Source organism: Perognathus longimembris, chromosome 7 (genome assembly GCF_023159225.1).
Source record: "Perognathus longimembris pacificus isolate PPM17 chromosome 7, ASM2315922v1, whole genome shotgun sequence".
NCBI lineage: Eukaryota > Metazoa > Chordata > Mammalia > Rodentia > Heteromyidae > Perognathus > Perognathus longimembris.
Window position 1 is genome coordinate 23066184 of NC_063167.1, and position 24063 is coordinate 23090246.

The 24063-nt window shown below is 45.4% G+C and overlaps 2 protein-coding genes across 5 annotated transcripts in view; both read right to left on the reverse strand.

The window, feature by feature from the left end:
- The window catches only part of Oscp1 (organic solute carrier partner 1), a 50573-nt gene that overhangs the window by 10373 nt on the left and 16137 nt on the right, over positions 1–24063 (reverse strand). For both annotated transcript variants that reach the window (XM_048350913.1, XM_048350914.1), the window contains 6 exons: positions 19518–19621; positions 17815–17943; positions 16999–17068; positions 15412–15551; positions 13775–13838; positions 12904–13065 (listed from right to left, as the gene is read on the reverse strand). In XM_048350913.1, coding sequence (XP_048206870.1) covers positions 12949–13065; positions 13775–13838; positions 15412–15551; positions 16999–17068; positions 17815–17943; positions 19518–19621 — 624 coding nt within the window. In that variant the 3' untranslated portion in view covers positions 12904–12948. The remainder of the gene's footprint in view (positions 1–12903; positions 13066–13774; positions 13839–15411; positions 15552–16998; positions 17069–17814; positions 17944–19517; positions 19622–24063) is intronic.
- Positions 214–2891, reverse strand: Lsm10 (LSM10, U7 small nuclear RNA associated). 3 transcript variants are annotated; one of them, XM_048350917.1, is made up of 3 exons: positions 2728–2891; positions 1040–1045; positions 214–695 (listed from the first exon to the last, which is right to left on the reverse strand). In XM_048350917.1, exon 3 carries the CDS (start codon positions 680–682, stop codon positions 311–313), a length of 372 nt encoding a protein of 123 aa, XP_048206874.1. In that variant the 5' UTR covers positions 683–695; positions 1040–1045; positions 2728–2891; the 3' UTR covers positions 214–310. The 3 variants fall into 3 exon arrangements, with proteins under 3 accessions (XP_048206874.1, XP_048206873.1, XP_048206872.1); XM_048350916.1 differs by lacking the exon at positions 1040–1045 and adding an exon at positions 2079–2177 and having other exon boundaries at positions 214–706; XM_048350915.1 differs by lacking the exon at positions 1040–1045 and having other exon boundaries at positions 214–706.

The window sequence follows — 24063 nt, forward strand, 5'->3', positions numbered from 1 at the left end:
AGAGGGATGGCAGGGATCTGGCTCAGAATACAGGTGGACCCTGAGTTGGTGGTGGAGCTTGCTAGGGGGATAGCCTCACTTACGTGTTATTTTTTGTTTTTCAGCTATGGAGCTTGAACTCTGGACCTGGGCGCTGTCCCTGAGCTCTTTTGCTCAAGGCTAGTACTCTACTACTTGAGCCACAGAGCCACTTCCAGTTTTTAAGTGGTTATTTGGAGATAAGAGCCTTACAGGGACTTTTCTGCTTGGGCTGGCTTCAAACCGCAATCCTCAGATCTCAGCCTCCTGAGTAGCCAACCGGCAACCAGCTTCACTTAAGTTTTTTTGAGGGAAATTCTTGCCGGCCTTGGCCTTTGCCACCAAAGTTGCGCACACGATGGATGATCTGTAGCTGATGCTCAATGGTCGCGGTGATGTTGACGTCATCTGGGATATGAACGTACCGCACATTGCGGCCTGTCACAAAAAGGTCATCCAGCTCAACCTGATGTCCCCAACGGTCTGTGTAGGTGACCCTGGCCAGTCGGATGTTCATAAAAGCATCAACATTATCAATGCGTCCACGGGCCACACTCTCATCCCGCAGGTCCACAGTGGTTACTTGGCCCTGCAGGCCCTGCAGCAGGATGATCAGGCTGTTTTCTGAGATGGTCCGCTCTTTCAATGAGTGGCTCAGCGCCATTCTGCCACACGGACTGGATGCTTGCTATGGATAGGAACACACAGACGGGAATTGTTGCAGGCTCTGGAGTACATTGCCAGCTCACCTCCACCAGGTACTCAGAAATACCCAGTACAGGCACCCCAAACATGACCGTCTCCCCAGTTTTTTTTCTCTTTTTTTATTTCCTTTTTTTTCCCCTTTCCAGTGCTAGGAATTGAAGCCAGGACTTTACATGTTAGGCCAGTGCTCCACCACTCAGCTATATCACCATTCCTTTACATGATCTTGCTAAGTTCATTAGGATGGCCTCAAATTTGCTTAACCTCTTGCTCTAGTCTCCCAAGTAGCTGGGATTATAGGCCTGCACCATCATACCAGTCACTTCCCCACTTTTTTTTTTTTGCCAGTCCTGAGGCTTGAACTCAGGCTCCGGGCATTGTCCCTGGCTTCTTTTTGCTCAAGGCTAGCACCCTGACACTTCTGGCCATTTTCTATATATGTGGTGCTGAGGAATTGAACCCAGGGCTTCATGTATACAAGGCAAGCACTCTTGCCACTAGGCCATATTCCCAGCCTTACTTCCCCACTTTTTGCATCTTTGGACACATGTCTACACTGTTCTTTTTTTAAAATCGTAGCTACTGAGGAGGCTGAGACTTGAAGGATCATGGATTGAATTCAGCCCAAGCAGAAAAATCTGTGAGACTGTCTCCAACTGACCAGCTGTGCTGGATTGGAGGCGTGGCTCAAGTGGTAGAGCATCAACTGTAAGAAAGCTGAGTGAGAGCTTGAGGACCTGAATTCAAGGACAAGAGGTTAGAGGAGGGCAGGCCAGGGGAGAGATGAGAGAGGCATAGATGAGAGAGAAAGAAAGCGAGTGTAAGTGAAAGAGAGCTTGCTTACCATGCTCAAGGTCCAGGGATTTTATCCTCAGCACCAAATAAATAAGTATTAAATACCTCTTTGGGAAATTTAATGAGACACTATTTCTCAAATGCTACTGTGCATCATAATCACCTGGAGGGCTTGTTAAATCACAGACTGCTAAGCCCTAGTCCCAATTCCTGACTCAATGAGTCTGAGTTGGGGGCCTAAGAACGTACATATCTAGTAAGTTCCCTCAAGAGGGTGATGGCCAGAGGCCCATCTTCAGAGATATCGCCTGAAGTTGTCATGTATGTAGAAATTTGGGTAACTGAAAAAAAAAAAAGGAAGCATATAAAGTGCATAGGCTTTGAAGGTGGAGAAAATGAAACCTAGGTTAGAATCCCTACTCCCTCCTATTTCTGTAAATGTGTTTCCACATTTATTCAAATATAGACTCAATAAGGCCACCGGAATCTCATTACATTGCAGATTTGTTTTTAACATATTAATACTGAATTAATAAAACCTTTTCTTGCCCATCACTTACTTTCAGAGACGGTAGAGCTTCCCTTCCGTAGTTCAACAAACATCTCCACCAAGGCTGCTTTAGTGACTACTACTAATGAGGGAGGTTGGGAGCTGGGGCCTTGTGAGGATCTAAAGACTCCTACACAACCTTCAGCCTGAGAATGCAATCAAGCAAGAGCTGGGTTTGCCACTGTGAATGCAAAGCACAGTCCCTGGGAGCTGGTTATGGTGGCACACACCTGTAACCACAACACTTGGGAGGCAGAAGTAGGAGGATGGAAACTGCGACCAACTTGGGCTGCATGGCGAGATGCTGTCTCAAAACGAAAGAGTACGAGCGGAGAGGCCGAGAGAGACAAGAGAAACTGAGAGAGAAAAAGCAAGGCAAAGCAGACTCTGGACCTGGAGTCAGGCCTGGGCACCAGGGCGGGATCTGCCACTGTCCTAGAGGGAGGACTGGGGCCAACAAGTAGGGATCCGGCTGATTACAATATGGGTAAACTGAGGATGCTGAGGCCGCCTAACGCGCAGAGAAACGAGTTGAAAGACAAACTACTCAGGGCATAGGGGTGGGTAAAAGTCACCACCCGTGCGCCCCCATCCCGGGCTCCCCTCCCGCCTCCTCTCCCCGGCCGGGGCTCCCCGCACTCCGCCCGCCCGCGACCCACCGCGCAGAATTCCTTCCGCCTTCCGGTCCGGGGTGGCCGCCGAAACCCGCCAACGCCTAGCAGGATGGCTTCTCGCCGCCCCCGCGCGGAGAAGCCATGGCAACCGCGGCCCGCGTGCGTCTTTAATACCAAGTGCGAGAGAGCGCAGCCCGCGTCGCAGCGGAACTGGCTGTAGACTACAATCCCAGGAGGCCCCGCGCCGCGGGCTCGCCGTCCAGACTACAACTCCCAGGAGTCCCCGCGCCGCCAGATTCCCGCCGCACCTCCGTTGTAGTCGTTGGAACTAAGGGGGATGATGGTTAGCGTCCTCGCTGAGGGGGTCGCCCGGGGTCAGCTACTTTCCCAGGCCCTAGTTGTACACCTCTAATGGCTCCCTGAGCTGATGTCGCCGCGGGGGAGAGAGAAAATAACTCGAAAAGTTTTAGAATTAACCTTGTTCATCTAAGATGCCGCGAGGGGATAGCCAGGGTTGGCCTGAGAAGGGGACGCTTCCAGCCTGGCGGGAGCTGGGCCGGGAACATGGCTATCAGAGGGAACAGATTGTGCCAAGGGCCTGGTGGGAATGACCTTGACAGTTTGGGGGAACGGAAAGGCCAGTGAGAGCGGGGAGAAGGAGTCAAGAGGTCAGAGAAAGCGGGTGCCACAGCAATGTAGGGCTTTGCAAGCCAAGGTAAGGATTTCATGGTTAGGAGAGTAGGCTTGGTTACCAGTGTTATACGTTCACGCTTGCCATTTGCTGTGTAACTTTAGGCGAGCGAATTGTCCTCTCCAGGTCTGTCTTTCCTCATCCAGAATTGCAGATGATAGGCTTCTAGAGAGAACAATGTACATAGCGTTGGAGAAGCTGTATATGTCCTCTTAGCTTCAATTTACTTGCTAGGAAAACAAAAGATGTTTGTCTCAGAAAATTGTTGAGTTTTGAGTGGCCTGGTAACACAGAAGTGGCTTTTGGAGGGGAGGGCCGGGGAGCGCCTTGTTATTGTAGCCCAGGCTGGCCTTAAACTTGAGGTTTTCTTACTTCAGCCTTCCTAGTGCTGGGATCACATGTTCTGCTCACAGGAGCAGCTTAACGATCTGAGTCATAGACTTTTCCATCTTACCCAGGACCCTTGCCATTCTTCCAGTGACCACAGCTGGTCCCAGCCCAAAAATAAAATTGTCTTTCTCTTCTGCACCAATTAATATTCTCTTCCCTTCCTCTCAAGGGAAGCTTTCCCTAGTGTGATCTCTGTTCCAACTAGTTTCTGTGTGAGACTGAATTTCCTTCATTTCAGCCAAAACAACCAGAAATTGGGGTGGTGATGCGCAACTAACCCCAGGAGAAAGATGTAGGAGGATATCCATTTCCAGGCCAACCTGGTCTACATAGCCTATCTCAAAACAAAGCAAAACAAAAACCTCTCTCAAACATTTAGAAGCAGGTAGGAAAATCCAGTTGTCTTCTGTTATGATTGACATTAACAGGTCTTGCAATATAAAACAAGTGTTTTGTTTTGGAATTGTGTGTGTATGAATGTATGTATGCATGCACACACGTGTGTGCACGTTAGTCCTGGAGTTTGAAGTCAATGCCTGGGTACTATCTCTGAGCTTTTTTTGTCCACTTGAGTCACAGCTCCTCTACTGGCTTTTTGGTGGTCCATTGGAGATAAGAGTCTCACAGACTTTCCTGCCCCAGCTGGCTTTGAATCACAGTCCTCAGCTCCCAGCCTCCTGAGTAGCTAGGATTATAGGTGTGAGCCACTGGCTCCTGGCACTTCTCTGATAGGTTTGAGGAGACCAATACCACAAGATCACCACTGGTAAGAGGAACCAGAGGCAGGTCCACAAAGGGAAGTCCTCCATGTGGAAATGTCCTCAGGCCCTCAGCAAGTAGAGGGAGGTGTAATGGGGTCCCTCCAAGGAAGGGGACCACAATGTAATGGGGTCCAAGGGTGGGGGGACTCCCCCATGCCTCCAAGAGTCCACCACTCAGAGACAGTCTCAAGTAAAAAGACAGATTTATTGGGGAAATAAAAAGTATACTGAACGGCAAGGGTCACCTTCCAGATTCAGGAGCCAGGACTGCGCCCTGGGCCATGCTCGGGGTTGGGTTATAAAGGCAAACACCACATAGTCAAGCCTGCCACACACAGGTGGCCAATGAGGTTACAACACTTACACAGCCTGCCAGGACACACGCAGGTGGCCAATGGAGTTACAGTCTGCCTCATGGCAACTGTTTGAAGTAACCTATCATTTTAGTTAGCCTTGGTGCACAGATTTGGCAGGGCTCACATGATGCACTCAGATGGTCAAGCAGTTTACACAATCTTATCACAGCCAAGGGGAACTTCTCTGGATAGGGTGGGGGAGATCTTAGTGAAGATGGAGTCCACTTCTGCTCTCTTTAACTAATCTGAGATGGAGTCAGTCTGACATCCCTCAACAGCTAATGATAGCGCTGGCCAGATCTGACCTCCATATTACAGGAGGGATGATGTTAGTGGTCAGTTTCCACAGCAGCCTCCCTTGCGACCTTTCCCATGTGGTCTCCCAGATTTTTCCTAACTTAAGGAGGGCTCAAGCTGGGGAGGCGGCCTAGAGGTAGAGGAAAGGGCTAGTTTTGAGGCTGCAATAATTTTCCAGGACTTACTTCCACTCCCTTAGGCCTGTGAAGGAACCATCAGGCTTATGTGGGTTGCTGAGGAAAAAGGCTCTTTAAGCATGTGGGGAAACCTGACATTCTGTGAATTTTAATGTAAGGTGAGGCTCTAGATGATTTAAGTCCAGATATTATCTTTGATCTTTGTCAGCTGTCATTTGTGTTTATGACCTGAACTTAAGCATTGTCAAACTTTAAATCTGAAGCAAGTGACACAACCCAGCAGGTCTGTTTGGGCTCTTTCCCAGTATCTGTGTCACCTTGAACTAGTGTCACCCTGGTGCTGATGTGCTTTGTCACTGCCCACTCTTCCTGGGTTCCTTCTTGGTTGTTTTCTGATGATTCTTCAATTTTTAAAAATTTTTTTTTTGCCAGTCCTGGGCCTTGGACTCAGGGCCTGAGCACCATCCCTGGCTTCTTCCCACTCAAGGCTAGCACTCTGCCACCTGAGCCACAGCGCCCCTTCTGGCCGTTTTCCATATATGTGGTGCTGGGGAATCGAACCGAGAGCTTCATGTGTAGGAGGCAAGCACTCTTGCCACTAGGCCATATTCCCAGCCCTGATTCTTCAATTTTTATGACAACTCATTGAGTTGCCTTATGTCTTCTCAAGAAATTTTGTGAGCATTGATTTCATGTTAGTCCACACTTTGACTAGTATGAGATCCACTTATACTGAATTCATTTCAAGCGTCTTGGGTCTTTCTGCTTCCTTCTAGATGAGCTCTAGTTGCTAGAGGATTGCCACAGAATCCTAAGAGGGTAGCTTCTCCAGGTCACCTGTTTTAATTTACCTCTGCTCAAGTCTCCACTACAACATCCTATCAGTGCTCCTGCCCTCTGTCTGAAGGACTCCAGTGACTCTGCAGCTCATTTCTATGCCAGCTGAGCTACTTCATGGTAAGGAAGTTTTGGGAAACAACCTATTGCTTCTAGTTCATGGTGTGTGTGTATGTGTTCTGGTGTGTGGCTTGAACTCAAGGCTCCATGCTCTTTCTCAGCATTACAGGTGGTGCTCTACCACGTGAGCCACATTTCCAGTCTAGCTTTTTTGCTGATTAAATTGGAATGGGCTTTTCTACCAGGGCTAGCTTCAAGAATCTGTCTTCCAAGTCTCAGCCTCCTGAATAGTTAAGATTACAGGCATGATTCACCAGCACGCAGCTGCTTCTAGTTTTTTTCTATGGAAATCTGTTCCATTTTTTTTAAATCTTGACTTTAAAAAATTTCTTCACACCCTGTTATTCTTTTGAGACAAGGTCTTGCTTTGTAACCCAGGCTGGTCTCAAAAAAAAATCCAAATCTGCCTGACTTATCCTTAGAGCACTAGGTATGTGCCACCATACCCAGCCATTTTGACATTTTTATAAAAAAAATTTCATCAATTGCTGGGAATATGGCCTAGTGGCAAGAGTGCTTGCCTCGTATACATGAAGCCCTGCGTTCGATTCCCCAGCACCACATATATAGAAAATGGCCAGAAGTGGCGCTGTGGCTCAAGTGGCAGAGTGCTAGCCTTGAGCAAAAAGAAGCCAGGGACAGTGCTCAGGCCCTGAGTCCAAGCCCCAGGACTGGCAAAAAAAAGAAAAGAAAAGAAAAGAAAAATTTCATCAATTTTTTGGTATTGAGATAGAAGCCAGGGTCTCATGCTGGCTTTAACATGTGTTGTACCATTGAGCCCCACCCCCAACCCCCTTTTTTGCAAGTCTTGAAGCTTGAACTCAGGGCCTGGGCACTCTCCCTAAGCTTTTTGTGCTTAAGGCTAGTGCTCTACTACTTGAGCCACAGCTCCACTTCTGGCAGTTGATTGGAAGTAAGATTCTAACACACTTTCCTGCCTGGGCTGGCTTTAAACCAGGATTCTTTCTCAGCCTCCTGAGTAGCTAGGATTACAGGTGTGAGTCAATGGTGCCCTGCTCCAATCCCCTTTTAGACACCCCTTTTTTTTTTTTTTGCCAGTCCTAGGTCTTGAACTCAGAGCCTCAGCACTGTCCCTGACTTCTTTTTGCTCAAGGCTAGCACTCTACCTCATGAGCCACAGGACCACTTTCGGCTTTTTCTGTTTATGCAGTGCTGAGGAATTGAACCCAGAGTTTCATGCATGCTAGGCAAGCACTCTACTGCTAAGTCACATTCTCAGCCCCTAGACACTTTTTTTTTTCCCAGTCCTGGGGCTTGAACTCAGGGTCTGAGCACTGTCCCTGGCTTCTGAGTGGTAGAATGCTTGCCTAACATGCATGAAGCCCTGGGTTCAATTCCTCAGCACTACATAAACAGAAAAAGCCAGAAGTGGCACTGTGGCTCAAGTGGTAGAGTGCTAGCCTTGAGAAAAAAAGAGGCTTAGGGACAGTGCCCAGGCCCTGAGTTCAGGCGCCAGGACTGGAAAAAATAAAAGCCTATCCAGAATTCTACCATATAGAGTAAGTAGTCCTTCACTAGAAGGCACTGAAGGGGAGCATGGTCAGAAAGTCAAATGCTTAGAGCCAAGAGAGCCAGTGGTTGAGAATTTTTGGAAGAGGAAAGTGTTGAACAGAGCCCAAAACTTTAGAAAGCCAGTGGAATATGGAGTATGTTTGATCAGTGGTGAAAACTGAGAGGTGAGAGAAGGCAGGCAGGTATGGGACAGGTTAGCTGGGTACTGATGAGGAGCAGGTGAGCAGTCAGAGCAGTTAAGATGGAAAGAACTGCCCTGGAAAAACAGAGGCTGAAAGGCAGTAGAGTGGTTTGTAAAGAAAGAGACCCTCTCAGTATATAGTAACAACTATTCTACACACATCTTTGGTAGAAAGTGCTACAGGGCTGAGGTGGAGAGGAGAGGGAGGGAGGACACACAAGTATTATCTGTTTTCTCTTTGTAATCTCAGCTGAGTGGTCTTTAGGATATCTAGAGAATGTGGGTCAAGTGTCCTTCACTGTTACCATACTTTCCCAGAAAGCATGCAGGCTGGAGCCTACTGCATGGAGGGAAGGGCACAGTGATCTGAGTTGGCTGTGCACGTGTGGGCTCCGTTCACATCCTCCCCATCAGTTTCATGCTGCTCTGGGAAACTAACAGAGAAGGTAATGTTATTTGTGTCAGCAGAAGCACCACTGGCCAGAGATAAAATGAATCAGAATGTATGTGAGCATGGTTGTGGCATGGGGAGGGGAGAAGGTGGGAGAAAAATGGAGGGGGTAACAAGTTTGACAAGAAATGTGCTCTCTACCTTATGTATGTACCTTAACAATAAAATTAAATAAAAAGGATGTGGCACTGTGGCTCAAGTGGTAGAGTGCTGGCCTTGAACTGAAGAGTTAGTTCAGGGACAGCACCCAGGCCAAGTTCATGCCTCATGGCTGACAAACAACAACAACAAAAAATTAAATTAAAAAAAAAAAGAATTCACAATTTCTGTTGGCCCTGGGAATGCAGCTTGGCAGTCTCAACTGAAAAGGGATGAATTACCATCAGGAAATTTGGTCACATAGAATCTCAAGCTAGTCCCTTCCTGTAACTTCCTCTACTGTTAGTGCTTAGGGATTTAGCTGTTGATAAGTTATCTAGGGCACAGCCGGGAACCAGTGGTTCACACTTGCAATCTTTTTTACTCAAGAGGCTGAGATCTGAGGAACGCAGTTTTCGAAGCCAGTTCAAGCAGGAAAGTCCATGAGACTCTAATTAACCACCAAAAAAACTGGTCAAGGACAGTGTCTGGGCCCTGAGTTTAAGCCCCAAGGCCGGTAAAAAAAAGAAAACAACAAACAACAACAAAAACAAAACAACAAAAAGCTGGAAGTAGAACTGTGAGTCAAATGGTAGAGTGCCAGCCTTGAGTGAAAAAGCTAAAGAACAGCACATAGACCTTGAATTCAAAGCCCCAGTACTGGAACACACACAAACAAACACACACACACACACACACACACACACACACACACACACGTAAGAGCTAGGTAAAGATTGTGGGGCTGGGGATATGGCCTAGTGGCGAGAGAGAGCCTGCCTCGTATACATGAGGCCCTGGGTTCGATCCCCCAGCACCACATATACAGAAAACGGCCAGAAGTGGCGCTGTGGCTCAAGTGGCAGAGTAACTGTTAGCCTTGAGCAAAAAGGAAGCCAGGGACAGTGCTCAGGCCCTGAGTCCAAGGCCCAGGACTGGCTAAAAAAAAAAAAAAAAGATTGTGTTAGTGTGATGATCACACATATATTCTAAACTTTGCATTTCTGTGTGTTTTTTTTAATCATCTCTGATGGCTTGAACACTGTTGTCAACCAGAATGACAACACAGATGGCTACAAAGTAGACTTGTATATGATTGGCATGATCGGCACACAGCTGGGTGTCTGGTTGTCATGCAGAAGTCTGTTTCTTTCCTCCTGGGATTTACATCTAAGATAAAAGTGAGTGTTATCCCCATTAAAAAAAGTTAAAATATTACCATGTAGCTCAAGATGGCCTTGAACTAACAATTCTCCTGTCTCCTTTTTTTTTTGGTCATAGGGCTGGAACTCAGGGCTTGGACACTGTTCCTGAGCTCTTTTTGCTCAGGGATAATGCTGTACCACTTTGAGCCACAGCTCCACTTCCAGTTTTCTGGTGGTTAATTGGAGATAAGAGTCTCATGGACTTTCTTGCCCTGGCTGGCTTTGAACTGTGATTCTCAAATCTCAGCCTCCTGAGTGGCTAGGATTACAGGTGTGAACCACTAGTGTGCTGTGTGTCTCCACTTCTTGAGTGCAGAGATTACAGGTGTGGCTATCACACCTAACTGGAGTTATACCTTTAAAACTGATTACGGGGCTGGGAATATGGCCTAGTGGCAAAGTACTTGCCTTGTATACATGCAGCCTTGGGTTCGATTCCTCAGCACCACATCTATAGAAAAAGCCAGAAGTGGCACTGTGGCTCAAGTGGTAGAGTGCTAGCCTTGAGCAAAAAGAAGCCAGGGACAGTGCAAGCCCTGAGTTCAAGCCCCAGGACTGGCAAAAGACAAAACAAAACAAAAGTGATTACTTCTGTGGACCACATGGAATGGCTTTCCCTTTAGAATTGTTGCCTCTCTTTTTCTTCCTCTTTCACTCTTTTTTTTTTTTTTTATGACTGCTTTCTCCTGGGAGCCAGGAGACTCTCCTTGGTTTTTCCATAGTTGCCTCACATGCCCTCTAGGGCCTCTAAGAATAAGAGTGTGTGAGAACTGTGTGCAACTTAGTTGGGAAGAGGTTATGGGAAGCTAGAAGAGAGTGGACATACCCTAAGTAGACAAGGTGGGGGGTTTGGGAGCAGGAATGGAACCAGAGCATAGTGTCTTCACCTTCCCCTGAAGTATTGTATGAGATCTTTGTACCTTGGGCCTGATTATAAATGAATATGTGCAAGTTGTTAGCACTTAGTCCACATTTTAGACAGAACTGTCCTTCCTTCCTTCCCTCCTTCCTCCCTTCCTCTCCCTCCTTCCTTGTCTTTCTCTCTTCCGCCCTCCCTCCCTCTCTTCCTTTTCTTTCTGTGCTGCAGACTAAACTCAGGACTCATACATGCTTGGCAGGTACTCTACCACTGATCCACATAACCAGTCCCCATTATTTTTTTTCACTGCCTCCTCCCAGCTCCACTGCCATTTCTGAATGCTTTTCACCACCATGCAAATAAACTTGTTTTTCTTAATATTTGTCCAAGTCTAGAGACATGAAATTCAGATTGCCTCATCACAGAGCTGCCTCACCAGAGATCTGTATCTTGTTTATTTACCAAGAGGGCAACATTCTGGGATAGGAGGGAGGAGTATGCTGCTTCTAGGCAACTTGTGGCCCACCTCCAATGCCCTAGGACCTACTGTGAGCCACAGTGAACTTTGTGTTTGTGACAATGTGGAGAGAGCCAGACTCAGGACAGAACCTTCCCCTTCACTTGTCACCCAGTTGGGCTCCCAGCTGGTGGCCAGATTGCCTCTGAGACTAAATAGAAGGCAAACTTCTCCCATGAGGACTGTTTTAGTTGAGAGGAGTGTCTTCATAGATAAGACAGTGTAACTTTAATATTTTGTGCGGACCCTGGGTCTTGAACTCAAAGCCTGGGCCTCTTTTGCTCAAGGCTAGCACTCTGTCACTTGAGCCACAGCTCCGCTTGTGGCTTCTTTGGTGATTAATTGGAGATAAACACTCTCCTACTTTCCTGCCTGGGCTGGCTTCAAACTGAGATCCTTGGATCTCAGCCTCCTGAGTAGCTAGGATTACAGGTGTGAGTCATCAGTGCCTAGCAAGTGTAACTTTATTGGCTGGGAAGCCATTTTAGTTTAGCTGGTGACTTACCAAACTATATATCCTGGGGCGGCTTAGGAGCAGCTTCTCTGCTCTCACATCCTAGAATTGTCACATCCTCTACTATCCTTGATCTTCTATGTAGTTCTTCTGAAGAACTGAGTGGACCCTCCCCTCTGGGATGGTGGCTGGCCTCAATCCTCCTGGGAGGTGCCCTTTGGTTGTGGGCTGCTACTCTTTCCTGAGATACTGGAGACTGCTCTGGGCCTGGGACACTATTTCACATGGAACTGAACTGATACATTGAAGGGAAAGAAAGTGGAATACCACATGCACCTCCTGTGTACTCAAAGTAAGGCCAAGCTTGGTGACTGAGGGGAAAGCTAAGCAGACAGATATCAGGCATATCAGGCTAGTGTCTTTAGAAGGCAAGCTCAGTAAGTGGCAGAGGCAGACTCTGGAAGTAAGGAGACTATACGATGCTGGAAAGCAAATATCCTCTTGGCACATATCTTCAAATGGGATAAATGTTTATATATGGATGGTTGGAGAGAAGTTTGGAGAAGTACAGACCTCTATTTGTCCTACTAGCTAAAGGTGTTTTGTCATGTCCTGGCTTTATTCTGCCAGGAAGAGTAATATTCTGAAGACTTTTTTTTTTTTTTTTGCCAGTCCTAGGCTTGGACTCAGGGACTGAGCACTGTTCCTGGCTTCTTTTTGCTCAAGGCTAGCACTCTGCCACTTGAGCCACAGCACCACTTCTGGCCATTTTCTATATATGTGGTGCTGGGGAATCGAACCCAGGGCTTCATGTATACGAGGCAAGCACTCTTGCCACTAGGCCATATCCCCAGCTCCTAAAAAATTCTTGACTTCATTTTTTTAAAATAGAGACTCACTGTATAGTCCACACTGGCCTCGAAATCAAGCTTGAGCCTCCTGAGTGCTAGGATTATGATGTGTTCCATAATGCCTACCTATATTTGATATTCTGTTATGGCTCATAGGCATTCTGTGAGATGTAGGTCTTTAGGGGAAAGCTGATGTGGTAAACATGAAATGATTGTAGCAGTAGCCTCTTACTGACTCAGGCTCAGTGTCTGGTCAAGGATGTTTTACAGTTACCACATAATTAGGAATAAATAGGAAAGGTCTGGTTTAACAGCCAGGATATATTTTGCTGAAAATCCATATACGTGTGTGTCTTCAGGAGAGGGTGTTTTCTGAGTCAGCCTTGCAGTTTGTCATGACATCATCAGGGACTTAGAGGTACCAGCCTCAATCAGTGGGAGACTCTGGGCCTTCTGGGGAGGTGGGAGGCTGTGTCTGATCAGTGCAACTATAACTCGTCCATCATAGCGAGCAGGTCATCTCCTTTGTTGGTTCTCTGCTTTGGCTGCTCTGGGATCTCAAACTCTCCCATAATCCGTGCCAGCTCTTCCTTCTGTTGCTGGTCCTTTTAGAGAAGCAAGAGAGAAGAGGATATATTAACAGGTTGCTTTTGGGGGCAGTAGGTATTTAATGTGCATGTGCGTGTGTGCGTGCGTGTGTGTGTGTGTGTGTGTGTGTGTGTGTGTTGACATTGATGCTCTCTTTGCTTTTTTGCTTACAAATCATGCTCTATCTACCACTTGGGCCATATCTCCAGACCAGATTTTCTTTTTTGCTTGTAAACTAGAGATAAGAGACTTGGGGCTGGAAATATGACTTAGCGGTAGAGTGCTTGCCTTGCATGCATGAAGCCCTGGGTTTGATTCCTCAGCACCCATAAACAGAAAAAGCTGGAAGTGGCACTGTGGCTCAAGAGGTAGAGTGCTAGCCTTGAGCAAAAAGAAGCCATGGACAGTGCTCAGGCCCTGAGTCTAAGCCCCAGGACTTAAAAAAAAAAAAAAAGACTCTCAGACTTTTCTGCCTGGGCTGGCTTTGAAACACGAGCCTCAATCTTAGCCTCCTGAATGGTTTGGATGAAAGGCATAAGCCACTGGTGCCTGGCTGGTATTTAATTTTTGTCTTACCACTGGTATGCATTTCAGTTGCTAACCCTTTTGTCAGATAATAGAGTATAGTAATAATCCATTAGAAAAGGAGAAGGTCTTTGCAGGCCAAGGTTACTGCTATAAGATGAGGGAAATAGGATTGGATCCTTTGAAATCCCCTGTACATACCTGTGTAGCTTGTATGTTGATGACTTCATAGGTTAACTCTTCCGGTCTAGATAGTGCTGCATGTCTAGATGAGAAATGGGCCCAGGTTAGGGTTTTTTCCTGGCTAGCATTGCCAACTACCTTTTGGTAACTTGGCAACAATATTCCCTGTCCCATCTTCTTTTCCCTTCACCTTTCCTCCCCATCTCCACTGAATATTTTGTGGATTCTGAAGACAGGTGTTAGGTCTTAGAGTACTTTTTTGTTTCCCCAGCATTAAACATAGCTCCTGCCACAAACAAATAAATGAGAGAAGTTACTTCAATGAAGGCTGCCTCCACCTCAAATATTTGGTTGGTAGGGGGATTATTGATGTTGGGTGAGGCTGTCTAATCCTAAAGAAATCAAGTCCCACTTTTCCTCTGCTTTTTCTTTTCTGTTATTTGTGTTGTTGTTGGTTATGGGGCTTGAATTCAGGGCATGGGCTCTGTCCATAATATTTTCTTTGCTAAAGGCTAGCACTCCACCACTTCAAGCCACATCTTCACTTCTGATTTTCAGATGGTTAATTGGAGGTAAGAGTATCATGGGCTTTCATGCTTGGGCTAGCTTCAAACTGTGATCCTCAGATCTCAGCCTCCTGAGAAGCTAGGATTACAGGCATGAGCCACTATTGCCGGGATATTTATTTATTTATTTAGTGGTGCTGGAGATTAGACCCAGGGTCTTGCACATGGTAGCTAAGAGCTCTGCTACTGAGATACATTCCCAGATCTCTGTTATTTTAGCAAACAGATAAGTCTATGTGCATGACCATTTTGGATTCTAATATTTTTTGTTCAGGCTGTGTTGTGCTAAGTAGAATATTAGAACTCTTTCTGAATAACTCCAGGAGAGTCATACCATTTTGTAGCATTTGAAGGTCATTGAATTTGTTGGTATTTCATTTGTAATCTTTATATATGTATGTATAGACATTAGTTTGGTGTGTGTGTGTGTGTGTGTGTGTGTGTGTGTGTGTGGTACTAGGGCTTGAACTTGGGGTCTTTTACTCACTCAGCTTTTTTGCTCACAGCGGGTGCACTACCTCTTGAGCTACACTTTCAGCTCTGGCTTTTTGCTGGTTAATTGAAGATAAGTATATCTCAGATTTGTCTGCTCCAAACCAGGATCCTCAGATCTCAACCTCCTGATTAGTGAGGGCCTCATCTCTGGGTCAAGCTTTTTTGTTATCACTGGCACTCTACCACTTGAGCCACTCTAGCTATGCACTGGTTTGTGGTATTGTTTTGTTTGTTTCTTATCATACTTAGGGGTGTGTGTGTGTGTGTATGTGTGTGTGCGTGCGCGCGTGTGTGTATTTGAACTGGGGCTTGAACTCAGGGTCTAGGCACTGTCTCTGCATTTTTTTTTTTTTTTTTTGCTCAAAGCTAGTGTTCTACTACTTGAGCCATAGCTCTACATCCAGCTTTTTTTCTGGTTAATTAGAGATAAGTGTCTTATGAACTTTACTGTCTAGGCTAGCTTCAAACCATAATCCTCAGATCTCAGAATCCCGAGTAGTCAGGGTTATAGGCATTAGCTGTTGGTGCTTAGCTCCATACACTTAGGTTTTCTTTAAGAAAAATCTATTTTTAAAGAACAGGCTTAAAACATACTCCTCCTCTTCATCAGTAGTAAAGAGATTCAACCGGAATCCTGGTTCAGGGCCACTGGCTTTCTTAATTTCCATTCCTCCTAATAGCCTGGCCAAGAAGTTTAGTTCTTCTTTAGCAAGAGGGTTTGGAGCAATGCTTTCCTGTAGAAACAATTGCATAATTTGTAGCCACACGAAGGTGATCACATTTCCCGCTTAGGCCCTGGAGACCCAGAGAGGTATCATAAAATAATTCAAACAACAACTTGTTTAAATTATTTTTGGGTCCAACCAAAGTGTAGAAAGCAGGCTTAACCAAAAGTAAAATAACCCATGTTAGCAACAGAGGAGATCTAGAAGGAGGAAAACCAGAGATTTTTATACTTTCAAGATGAGTGGAGAGCTCTAGGGACCCACACTTCTGGGAGTACCTTCCCCCTCTGAGGAGTGAAGAACTCTGCTTCTTCAATCCAGTTTTCTCACCACTGGAAGCTTTTGGAGGAGCTCCCACATTGCCTTCTTGTGGCAACATACAGGAATGCACCCTTCAGACCATTCTCTCCTTTCACTGTCCTACACTTCAGCCTTTGCCTTTCCTTCCCACTTGGCGCCCAACTCTCACTAATCCATCGCTGTCACTTATCTATAATGCAGATATTTTTTTCCTTCTTCCTTGCTCGAAGTAAGCCCTTATGCACCTTGTATAAAGAACAAACTCAAGTTGTTTAGGGACTTTCCCTAATGGGCTCCAATGCTACTTGCCAGTTACGTCTAGCTATATGGAGACATGCTGCCCCCTGCTTCCCCCAGAGACAGTGCTCTTTTGCCCCCTGTGCCTTCACTCATCCTGTCACCTTGTCTACCTGCCCATTTCCCCTGTAGAGCCCCACTTCCATGTCACCTCCTCTGAGAAGACTTTTTGGTTCTTCTTGACCCCTGCCTCCACTCCATTGGACAGAACATACATTGTTCTGGTACAGAACACCCAGTGAACTTATCTTCCACTTCACCACCACAACTTATTTCCAACTTTGTCTATCCTAGGGTGCTACAAGTACTTTCAGGATAGAACCACATCTATGCCAGCTTTGTGTCCTTGGGTCCAAGCTTACTAAAGCAGTTTGAGAAATGTTTGCTTAATAACTGGCTATTCCTTGATTCATCTTATAGCTCACGTGTACCTACTGAAAATTTAAAGATGAACAAAATTCCATTTCAAATTTAGCTACCACATTGTGCTATATTTGGAAGTATTGACAATGCACATTTTAACTATCAGCACACACTCAAGTGCTAGATTCAATAACTCTGGACCTAATGGCATTGGTGTAATGCTATTTCCCATGTCCTGGTATGTGGTTCCTGTTTAATTAATGGTGGTGAACCAGGCCTAAAATTACCTAATTAGTCAGATCACTGGAAGGCTCCATGAAAAGCTATAATTAAAAACCTGTGTACTTGTAAAGCTGAATGGAGACTGGAGAAGATTGCAAACAATGAGGACAATGTAGGCTAGCTTTGAGATCTACAGAGTTCCCTCCTCTTCCCCATGCAGATGTTTGTACCTAGGGAGAAGTAGGGAGGGTAAAGGAGGGCAGCAGAAGCTCACTTGTGTCTGTGAGTTTAAGTTCTTTGATGCTCCAGACATATGGGTTTCCACAGGCCGATTCATGCTGTACCTAGTGTTGACAGAAAATGGTGACATTATCCAGCTCCTTTTCACTGACTTCTAACTTGCAAATATAGTTCATAAGTTTATTTTGAGACAATTAATGGCATCTAGAAAGGTACTGTGAGGACAAACTACAACTGAATGTCAGCCATTCATTTAATTCACTGAAAGGACATGAAGGCTGCAAGTTTCTAGAAACTCCCATTGAACAGAGGCTTTGGCTACTTCTCATCCATGGGTACTTACAATGAATATGTATTCAGTCTCTTGAGTTGTCCTATGTTTGGAGTTCTTGAGTACCCTTTGGAAATGTCAGGGCTGTGCATGAATTTTATCTGGCAGACCTAACTCCTGTCAGCCGGGACTTTCAAAGCAGAAGTCTCTCGGGCTGGGGATATAGCCTAGTGGCAAGAGTGGCCAAAAAAAAAAAAAAAAAGCAGAAGTCTCTCTCTCTCTCTCTCTCTCTCTCTCTCTCTCCCTCTCTCTCTCTCTGCCAGTCTTGGGGCTTGGACTCAGGGCCTCAGCACTGTCCCTGGCTTCTTTTTACTCAAGGCTAGCACTCTACCACTTGAGCCATAGCACCACTTCTGTTTTTTTCTGTTTATGTGGTGCTGTGGAATCGAACCCAGGGCTTCGTGCATGCTAGGCAAGCACTCTACCACTAAGCCACATTCCCAGCCTCACAAGTCTCATTTTTAAATGAAACGATCTCCCTTGCACTTGAGTTCATTCAGTCAGGGAGAATTTGCTTACATGTTAGTTCCAAGTTTCAAGACTCGGTCTCCATGAAGTTCAAAAGAGCCTTCTTTGGATGCAGGAACATAGTTTCCACCATGCTTGAATTCTATCTTCTTGACTTCTTCACCTTTGTTGTTGAACATTCTATAGTATAAAGACATACATGGGGCTGGGAATATGGCCTAATGGCAAGAGTGCTTGACTCATATACATGAAGCCCTGGGTTTGATTCCTCAGCACCACATATATAGAAAAGGCCAGAAGAGGTACTGTGGCTCAAGTGGCAGAGTGCTAGCCTTGAGCAGAGAAGCCAGGGACAGTGCTCAGGCCCTGAGTCCAAGGCCCACGACTAGCAAAAAAAAGAAGAAGACATACATGATGGATTGTTTGCTAAGTGTCCTAATTCTTTGTACATGATAGAACAAAAAGGGTATGCATGGGCTGGGGATATAGCCTAGTGGCAAGAGTGCCTGCCTCGGATACACGAGGCCCTAGGTTCGATTCCCCAGCACCACATATACAGAAAACGGCCAGAAGCGGCGCTGTGGCTCAAGTGGCAGAGTGGTAGCCTTGAGCGGGAAGAAGCCAGGGACAGTGCTCAGGCCCTGAGTCCAAGGCCCAGGACTGGCAAAAAAAAAAAAAAAAAAAAAAGGGTATGCATGTACTCTTTAAAGAAAAAGTTGCTGTGGCTGGGAATATGGCCTAGTGGCAAGAGTGCTTGCCTCATATACATGAAGCCCTGGGTTCTATTCCTCTGCACCACATATATAGAAAAAGCCAGAAGTGGCTCTGTGGCTCAAGTGGTAGAGTGCTAGCCTTGAGCAAAAAGAAGCCAGGGACAGTGCTCAGGCCCTGAGTTCAAGCCTCAGGGCTGGCAAAAAAAAAAAAAGAAAGAAAAAGTTGCTGATTATGGTAACACTACAGAAATAGTAATGGTCATTGAATATCTATATGAATATGCTGTGTATGTGTGTTTGTGTATATATGTTTATTTATTGCAGGTATTGGCCTGGGAGCTGTTCTTTTTTTTTTTTTTTTGGCCAGTCCTGGGCTTGGACTCAGGGCCTGAGCACTGTCCCTGGCTTCTTTTTGCTCAAGGCTAGCACTCTACCACTTGAGCCACAGCGCCACTTCTGGCCGTTTTCTGTATATGTGGTGCTGGGGAATCGAACCCAGGGCTTCATGTATACAAGGCAAGCACTCTTGCCACTAGGCCATATTCCCAGCCCTGGGAGCTGTTCTGTAACCATTTTGCTCAAGGCTAGCATTCCACCACTTGAACAACAGCTCCACTTTTGGCTTTTTGGTAGTTAGTTGGAGATAAGAGTCTCACACGTTTTCCTGACTGGGCTGGCTTCAATCCGCAATCCTCAGATCTCAGGTTCATGAGTAGGATTACAGGTGTGAGCCACTGGTGCCCGGACTGTGCAAGCATTTTGGAGCACTTATTTGTCTTGTTTATCCTCACAAAATCATTTAACAGATGAGGAAATTAATCCTGGAGAACTGAGTTCAGGCTTGCTTCAAATTCCTCTGCTAAGTGGCAAAGCTGGGATCAGATCCTAACCTCCACAGCTGAGCTTTCCTGATCAAAGGATAAGCGAGCAGAACCTAAGTGGCTCCATGGTGCTGTGTAGTTCTCCATGTTCTATGTAGTGGCCCTAAGTCTGTCTTCCTAGACCCTCAGCACTGATGGGAAATTATTGTGGAAAACTCACCTGATGAGTCCAGGAACTTGAGTTCCCCAGGGAACAGGCCCGGACACTGGCAACACAAAACGCCCATTAGAATTCTGAACCTTGTCCTTTAAAAATGTGGATACCTGGAAGGAATATGCTTAGTATCATTTTTTCTGGGTATATTCTGAGGATGAAAAGCATGTCGTGGCTTTGGAATGCTGCTCAGTTTGTAACACTAAGAAAGAAGAACACATCAAAACCAATATGTAGTCATGGTGGTTTTTACAAACAAGATTACATCTGAGCTTCAGAAGCAAACTTTTAAGGCAAGTAGTATATCCCCATTTAAAGATGAGGTAGTTGAGGTTACGATAAAGTGAATTTCCCAACAGGAAAAACAAGAGGCAGGGCTAGAATTCAAAACCAAGACAGACCTACTCTTTGGTCCCTGTTAACTTTCCATGCAGCTATGACCTGTGCTAGAAGAACCATATTGCCATTTTATTGATGAAGAATCAGTGGCTCAGAGAGAAGTTGAAAGGCACTCATAATGGGCATAGCTCAAGACTCACTCTTATGTTTCTGGCTCTGGATCTTGAGCTGTTAATTCCATGCTGGCCTGGTGAGAAGTGTGGGGCTAGAGCAGGTGGCTCCAGAGAGCATTAGTCTCTTACATGATTAAAAAGACATTAAGCCCATTGCCACCCAGTGGCTTCTGCATTTGATACTAAGCTTTTGGCCATTCACAGTGTAAATCCAAATAGAAATTATAGCACTCAGCCAGGAGCTGGTGGCTCACGCCTGTAATCCTAGCTACCTAGGAGGTATGATCCGAGGATCGAGGTTGAAAGCCAGCCTGGGCAGGAAAGTGCATGAGATCCTTGTCTCCAATTTATCACCAAGAAGCTGGAAGTGGAGCTGTGGCTCAAGTGACAGGGCGCTAGTTTTGAGCAAAAAAGCTCAGGATGCAAACATCCAGGTTGAGTTCAAGCCCTAGGACTGTCGCACGTGCTCACACAGACAAACAGACACAAAGAAACTGTAGCACTTAAGTAATCTTAGTCTTAACTTCCTCATCTGTAAAATACAGAGAAACTCTAAAAATTCTTCCAATTTCTGCAAAAAATTCTTGATATTAGTAATATCAAGAATAAATGTATGTTACTTGATCAAAGTATTATATACATATGTAAATATCACAATGAAATCCCTTTATGCTAATAAAAAAGAACAGAAAGAAAAAAATAGAAAAAAAAGAATAAGCAGTGAAAATACCAAGAGGTAGGAGTTTGTTAGTTGGCCATTGGGCACTGATGTCAGACTGGGCTCCTTGGCTCTGGTTTTTTTTCCTTTTTGGGGGTTGAACTCAGGCCTGCATATGCTAAGCATGTGCTGTATACCACTGAACTATACCCCTCAACCCTGGCTCTAGTTTTTACAATTTTCTTTTATTTCCCTTTTTTTGTCAGTCATGAAGCTTGAACTCAGGATGTGGGCATTGTCCCTGAGCCACCAGCATCCAGCTTGCATCGATTTTCCTTTTGGTAAATTTGGTAATAATAATGCCTACTGTAAAAAAAACAAAAAAAAACCCCACAAAAAATGCCTACTGTATGAGTTAGTATGACAATTAAATCAGATAATGTATAAAATCAGGACCTAGGAATGTAGCTCGGAATGTTCACCTAGAATGCATGTAGCCCTGGGTTTGATCTCTAGCATCAAGAAAAAAGAAAAACTAGAGTGGGCATGTAATAAAATGCTCAATAAATGGTAGTTGATGCTTTTATCATAGTCTGCTTGAAGGGCTGGGATTTAGCTCAGTGGCGACATGCTTGTTTAGTATGTATGAGGTCCTGAGTTCAATCCCCAACAACATACACCCCTCCCCCCACAGTCTACTTGGATACTTGAACCAGACAGGACATGAAAAAGCTGGATATGTTACATAACACCTACCTATGAGTTCACTGATGAGCTTGAGTGCAGGCTGGGGGACATTTTGTGATCAAAGGGATGCTAGTTTAGTAAAATGGACAAAGAAGTCTTGGAAGGAAAGTGAGTATATATGCGTTTGACCCTTTGTTTGCCTAACTCTAATAAGATAGAGTATGGGAACTCTGAAATGTACAGACTTAGGTCATGTGTTTGACCTGAGATTCTGCCTTATATCTGGACAGGACAATGTGGTCAGTCTTCTGCTGGAATCAGTCATCGGTCTGACTTTCCAGTGCCTTTTCCTCTCTCAAGCCTTTCATTTCCCAGGTAACCTCATCTATTCCCACCTCCGGTGCTCACCTTGTGCTAATGGCTCACACATCTCAAGCTACACTTAGTCTCTTTCCATGGGTGTCTGCCCCATCTTTCCTACTGCCCTTTAGACATGTCCATCTGTTGGAGCCACAGTACACAGAGAATTTGTCCAGGAAAAGGCTCATCTTTGTCTTCTTCACCCAGCTCCTGCTCTGAGGACCCCAGTCTCAGTGGATATTACTACTAGGCAATCAAGTCTGCACTTTGAGCTCCCTATGTCTTCACTTGCCAAGACCTGTCAATCTAGTGAGCATTCTTTGTCCCTACCTCTTACTCTTTCTCCCAATTCCTGCAGCCTATTGCACATTTCATCATCTCTGCTAGAACTGATCTCTGCCTGCCTTCTCATCTGCTTTTAGTTCACTCTCCATTTTATTGTGTAAGACCCTTTTGAGTTCTCATCTAACCATGTCCTGTTTCAAATCTTTCACAGCTCCCTGCTGCCTGCCAGATCATGTCTCTGCAGCCGCTTTCCTGCATCCTGTGTTCCCCATACTCAGATATCTTCTCTCCCCAGACAGTCCTCCCCTTGGGTTCTCAGGGGTCTGGTGAATTTTTATTTTTTGTGCTGGTTCTGGGGCATCAATTTAGGGCTTCCTGCTTACTTAGCTTTTTTTTTTTTTCTCTCAAGACTGGTGCTCTACCACTTGAGCCACACCTCAACTTCCAGCCTTTTGATGCTTAATTGGTAATAAGAATTTCTCAGTCTCCTGAGTAGGTAGAATTGCAGGCAGGAGCCAATGGTGTTGTCTTGGGTACAACTGACCATACTCTACTTTATGCCCTCTCTTTATATTCTCCTATCTCAGAATAAACACCAATGAGCCTCTATTGCATTTACCCTGTTGTCTAATGATTTTCTGTGGTGGGAGGAAATGAAGGTTTCTGTGTGGGGGGCTGCCTTGCTGGATGGGACATCTTCATGAGTCATCTTTCTCAGGGTGATGGCAGGACACTGGTAGCCATGGAGAGAGTGGTCAGGGATTTAGATACTCAGTAAACACTGGTGCACAATGAACATCAACATGGATTTTTTTTTTTTTTCCGTCCTGGGGCTTGGACTCAGGGCTTGAGCACTGTCTCTGGCTGGCTTTTTGCTCAAGGCTAGCACTCTACCACTTGAGCCACAGTGCCACTTCCGGCTTTTTCTATATATGTAGTGCTGAGGAATAGAACCCAGGGCTTCATGTATGCTAGGCAAGCACTCTACCTGCTAGGCCATATTCCCAGCCCTTCAACATGGATTCTGACAGTGTCATGATTGATGGTTGACCTTGCAGGAGGAGGGGTGAGGTTCTGAGGGTGTGAGAAGACTGACCTGAAAGTGAGGGGAAGCTGACTGAATGCTCACCATGCTTCTTACAGCCTGCCTGTAGTATAGTCTCACTCTAGGTCCTGGTATACAAGTCAGGGAGGATGACCAGCCTTCTCCAAACAAAGGTCAGCAGACCTCTGCTCTATGCTGATGATTCCCATTGAATCTCTGAGCTCCAGGTTTGCCTATTTAGCTATCTCTCTCTCTCTCTCTCTTTTTTTTTTTTTTGCCAGTCCTGGGCCTTGAACTCAGGGCCTGAGCACTGTCCCTGGCTTCTCTTTGCTCAAGGTTGGCACTCTGCCACTTGAGCCACAACGCCACTTCTGGCCATTTTCTATATATGTGGTGCTGGGGAATCGAACCCAGGGCTTCATGTATATGAGTCAAGCACTCTTGCCACTAGGCCATATTCCCGGCCTCCTATTTAGCTATCTCTTTGACACTGTCATTTGGATGGCTTATAAGTAAATCAAGTTAAATCTGTTAATTTTTGTATCTTAAGTATATGTCCTATCAGTCTTTCCTGAACTCAATAAACGGTGTTATTAGTTGTTGAGGTAAAAAACATAGTAGTTGCTTTTAATTTTTCATTTTTGTATTCCCCATATTCAATTTCCTAATACGTCTTTGGCATCACCTTGAAGGGGGAATATCCTGAATGTGAGTACTTCTCTCTAACTCCCCTGCCAACCCTGAAGCCAAGCTCTCCGGCTTTTGATGTAGATTTCTGTAGCAGTTTTCTAATTGCTATCCTCTTTCTAACTTTTGCTCCATATAGTTCATGTCCAAAATGTAAATCAAGGTCTGTTACCACTTACCTTCGAAGACTCTATCTTTTTGCTCTTAGAATAAGCTCCTTTCTTGGGCTGACAGCTAAGTAGTCAAGTAAATATCAGTTTATTTTTGATTGACCTCTGTTCTGATTGGTTAGTATCCATGTTATACAGATGTTACCTT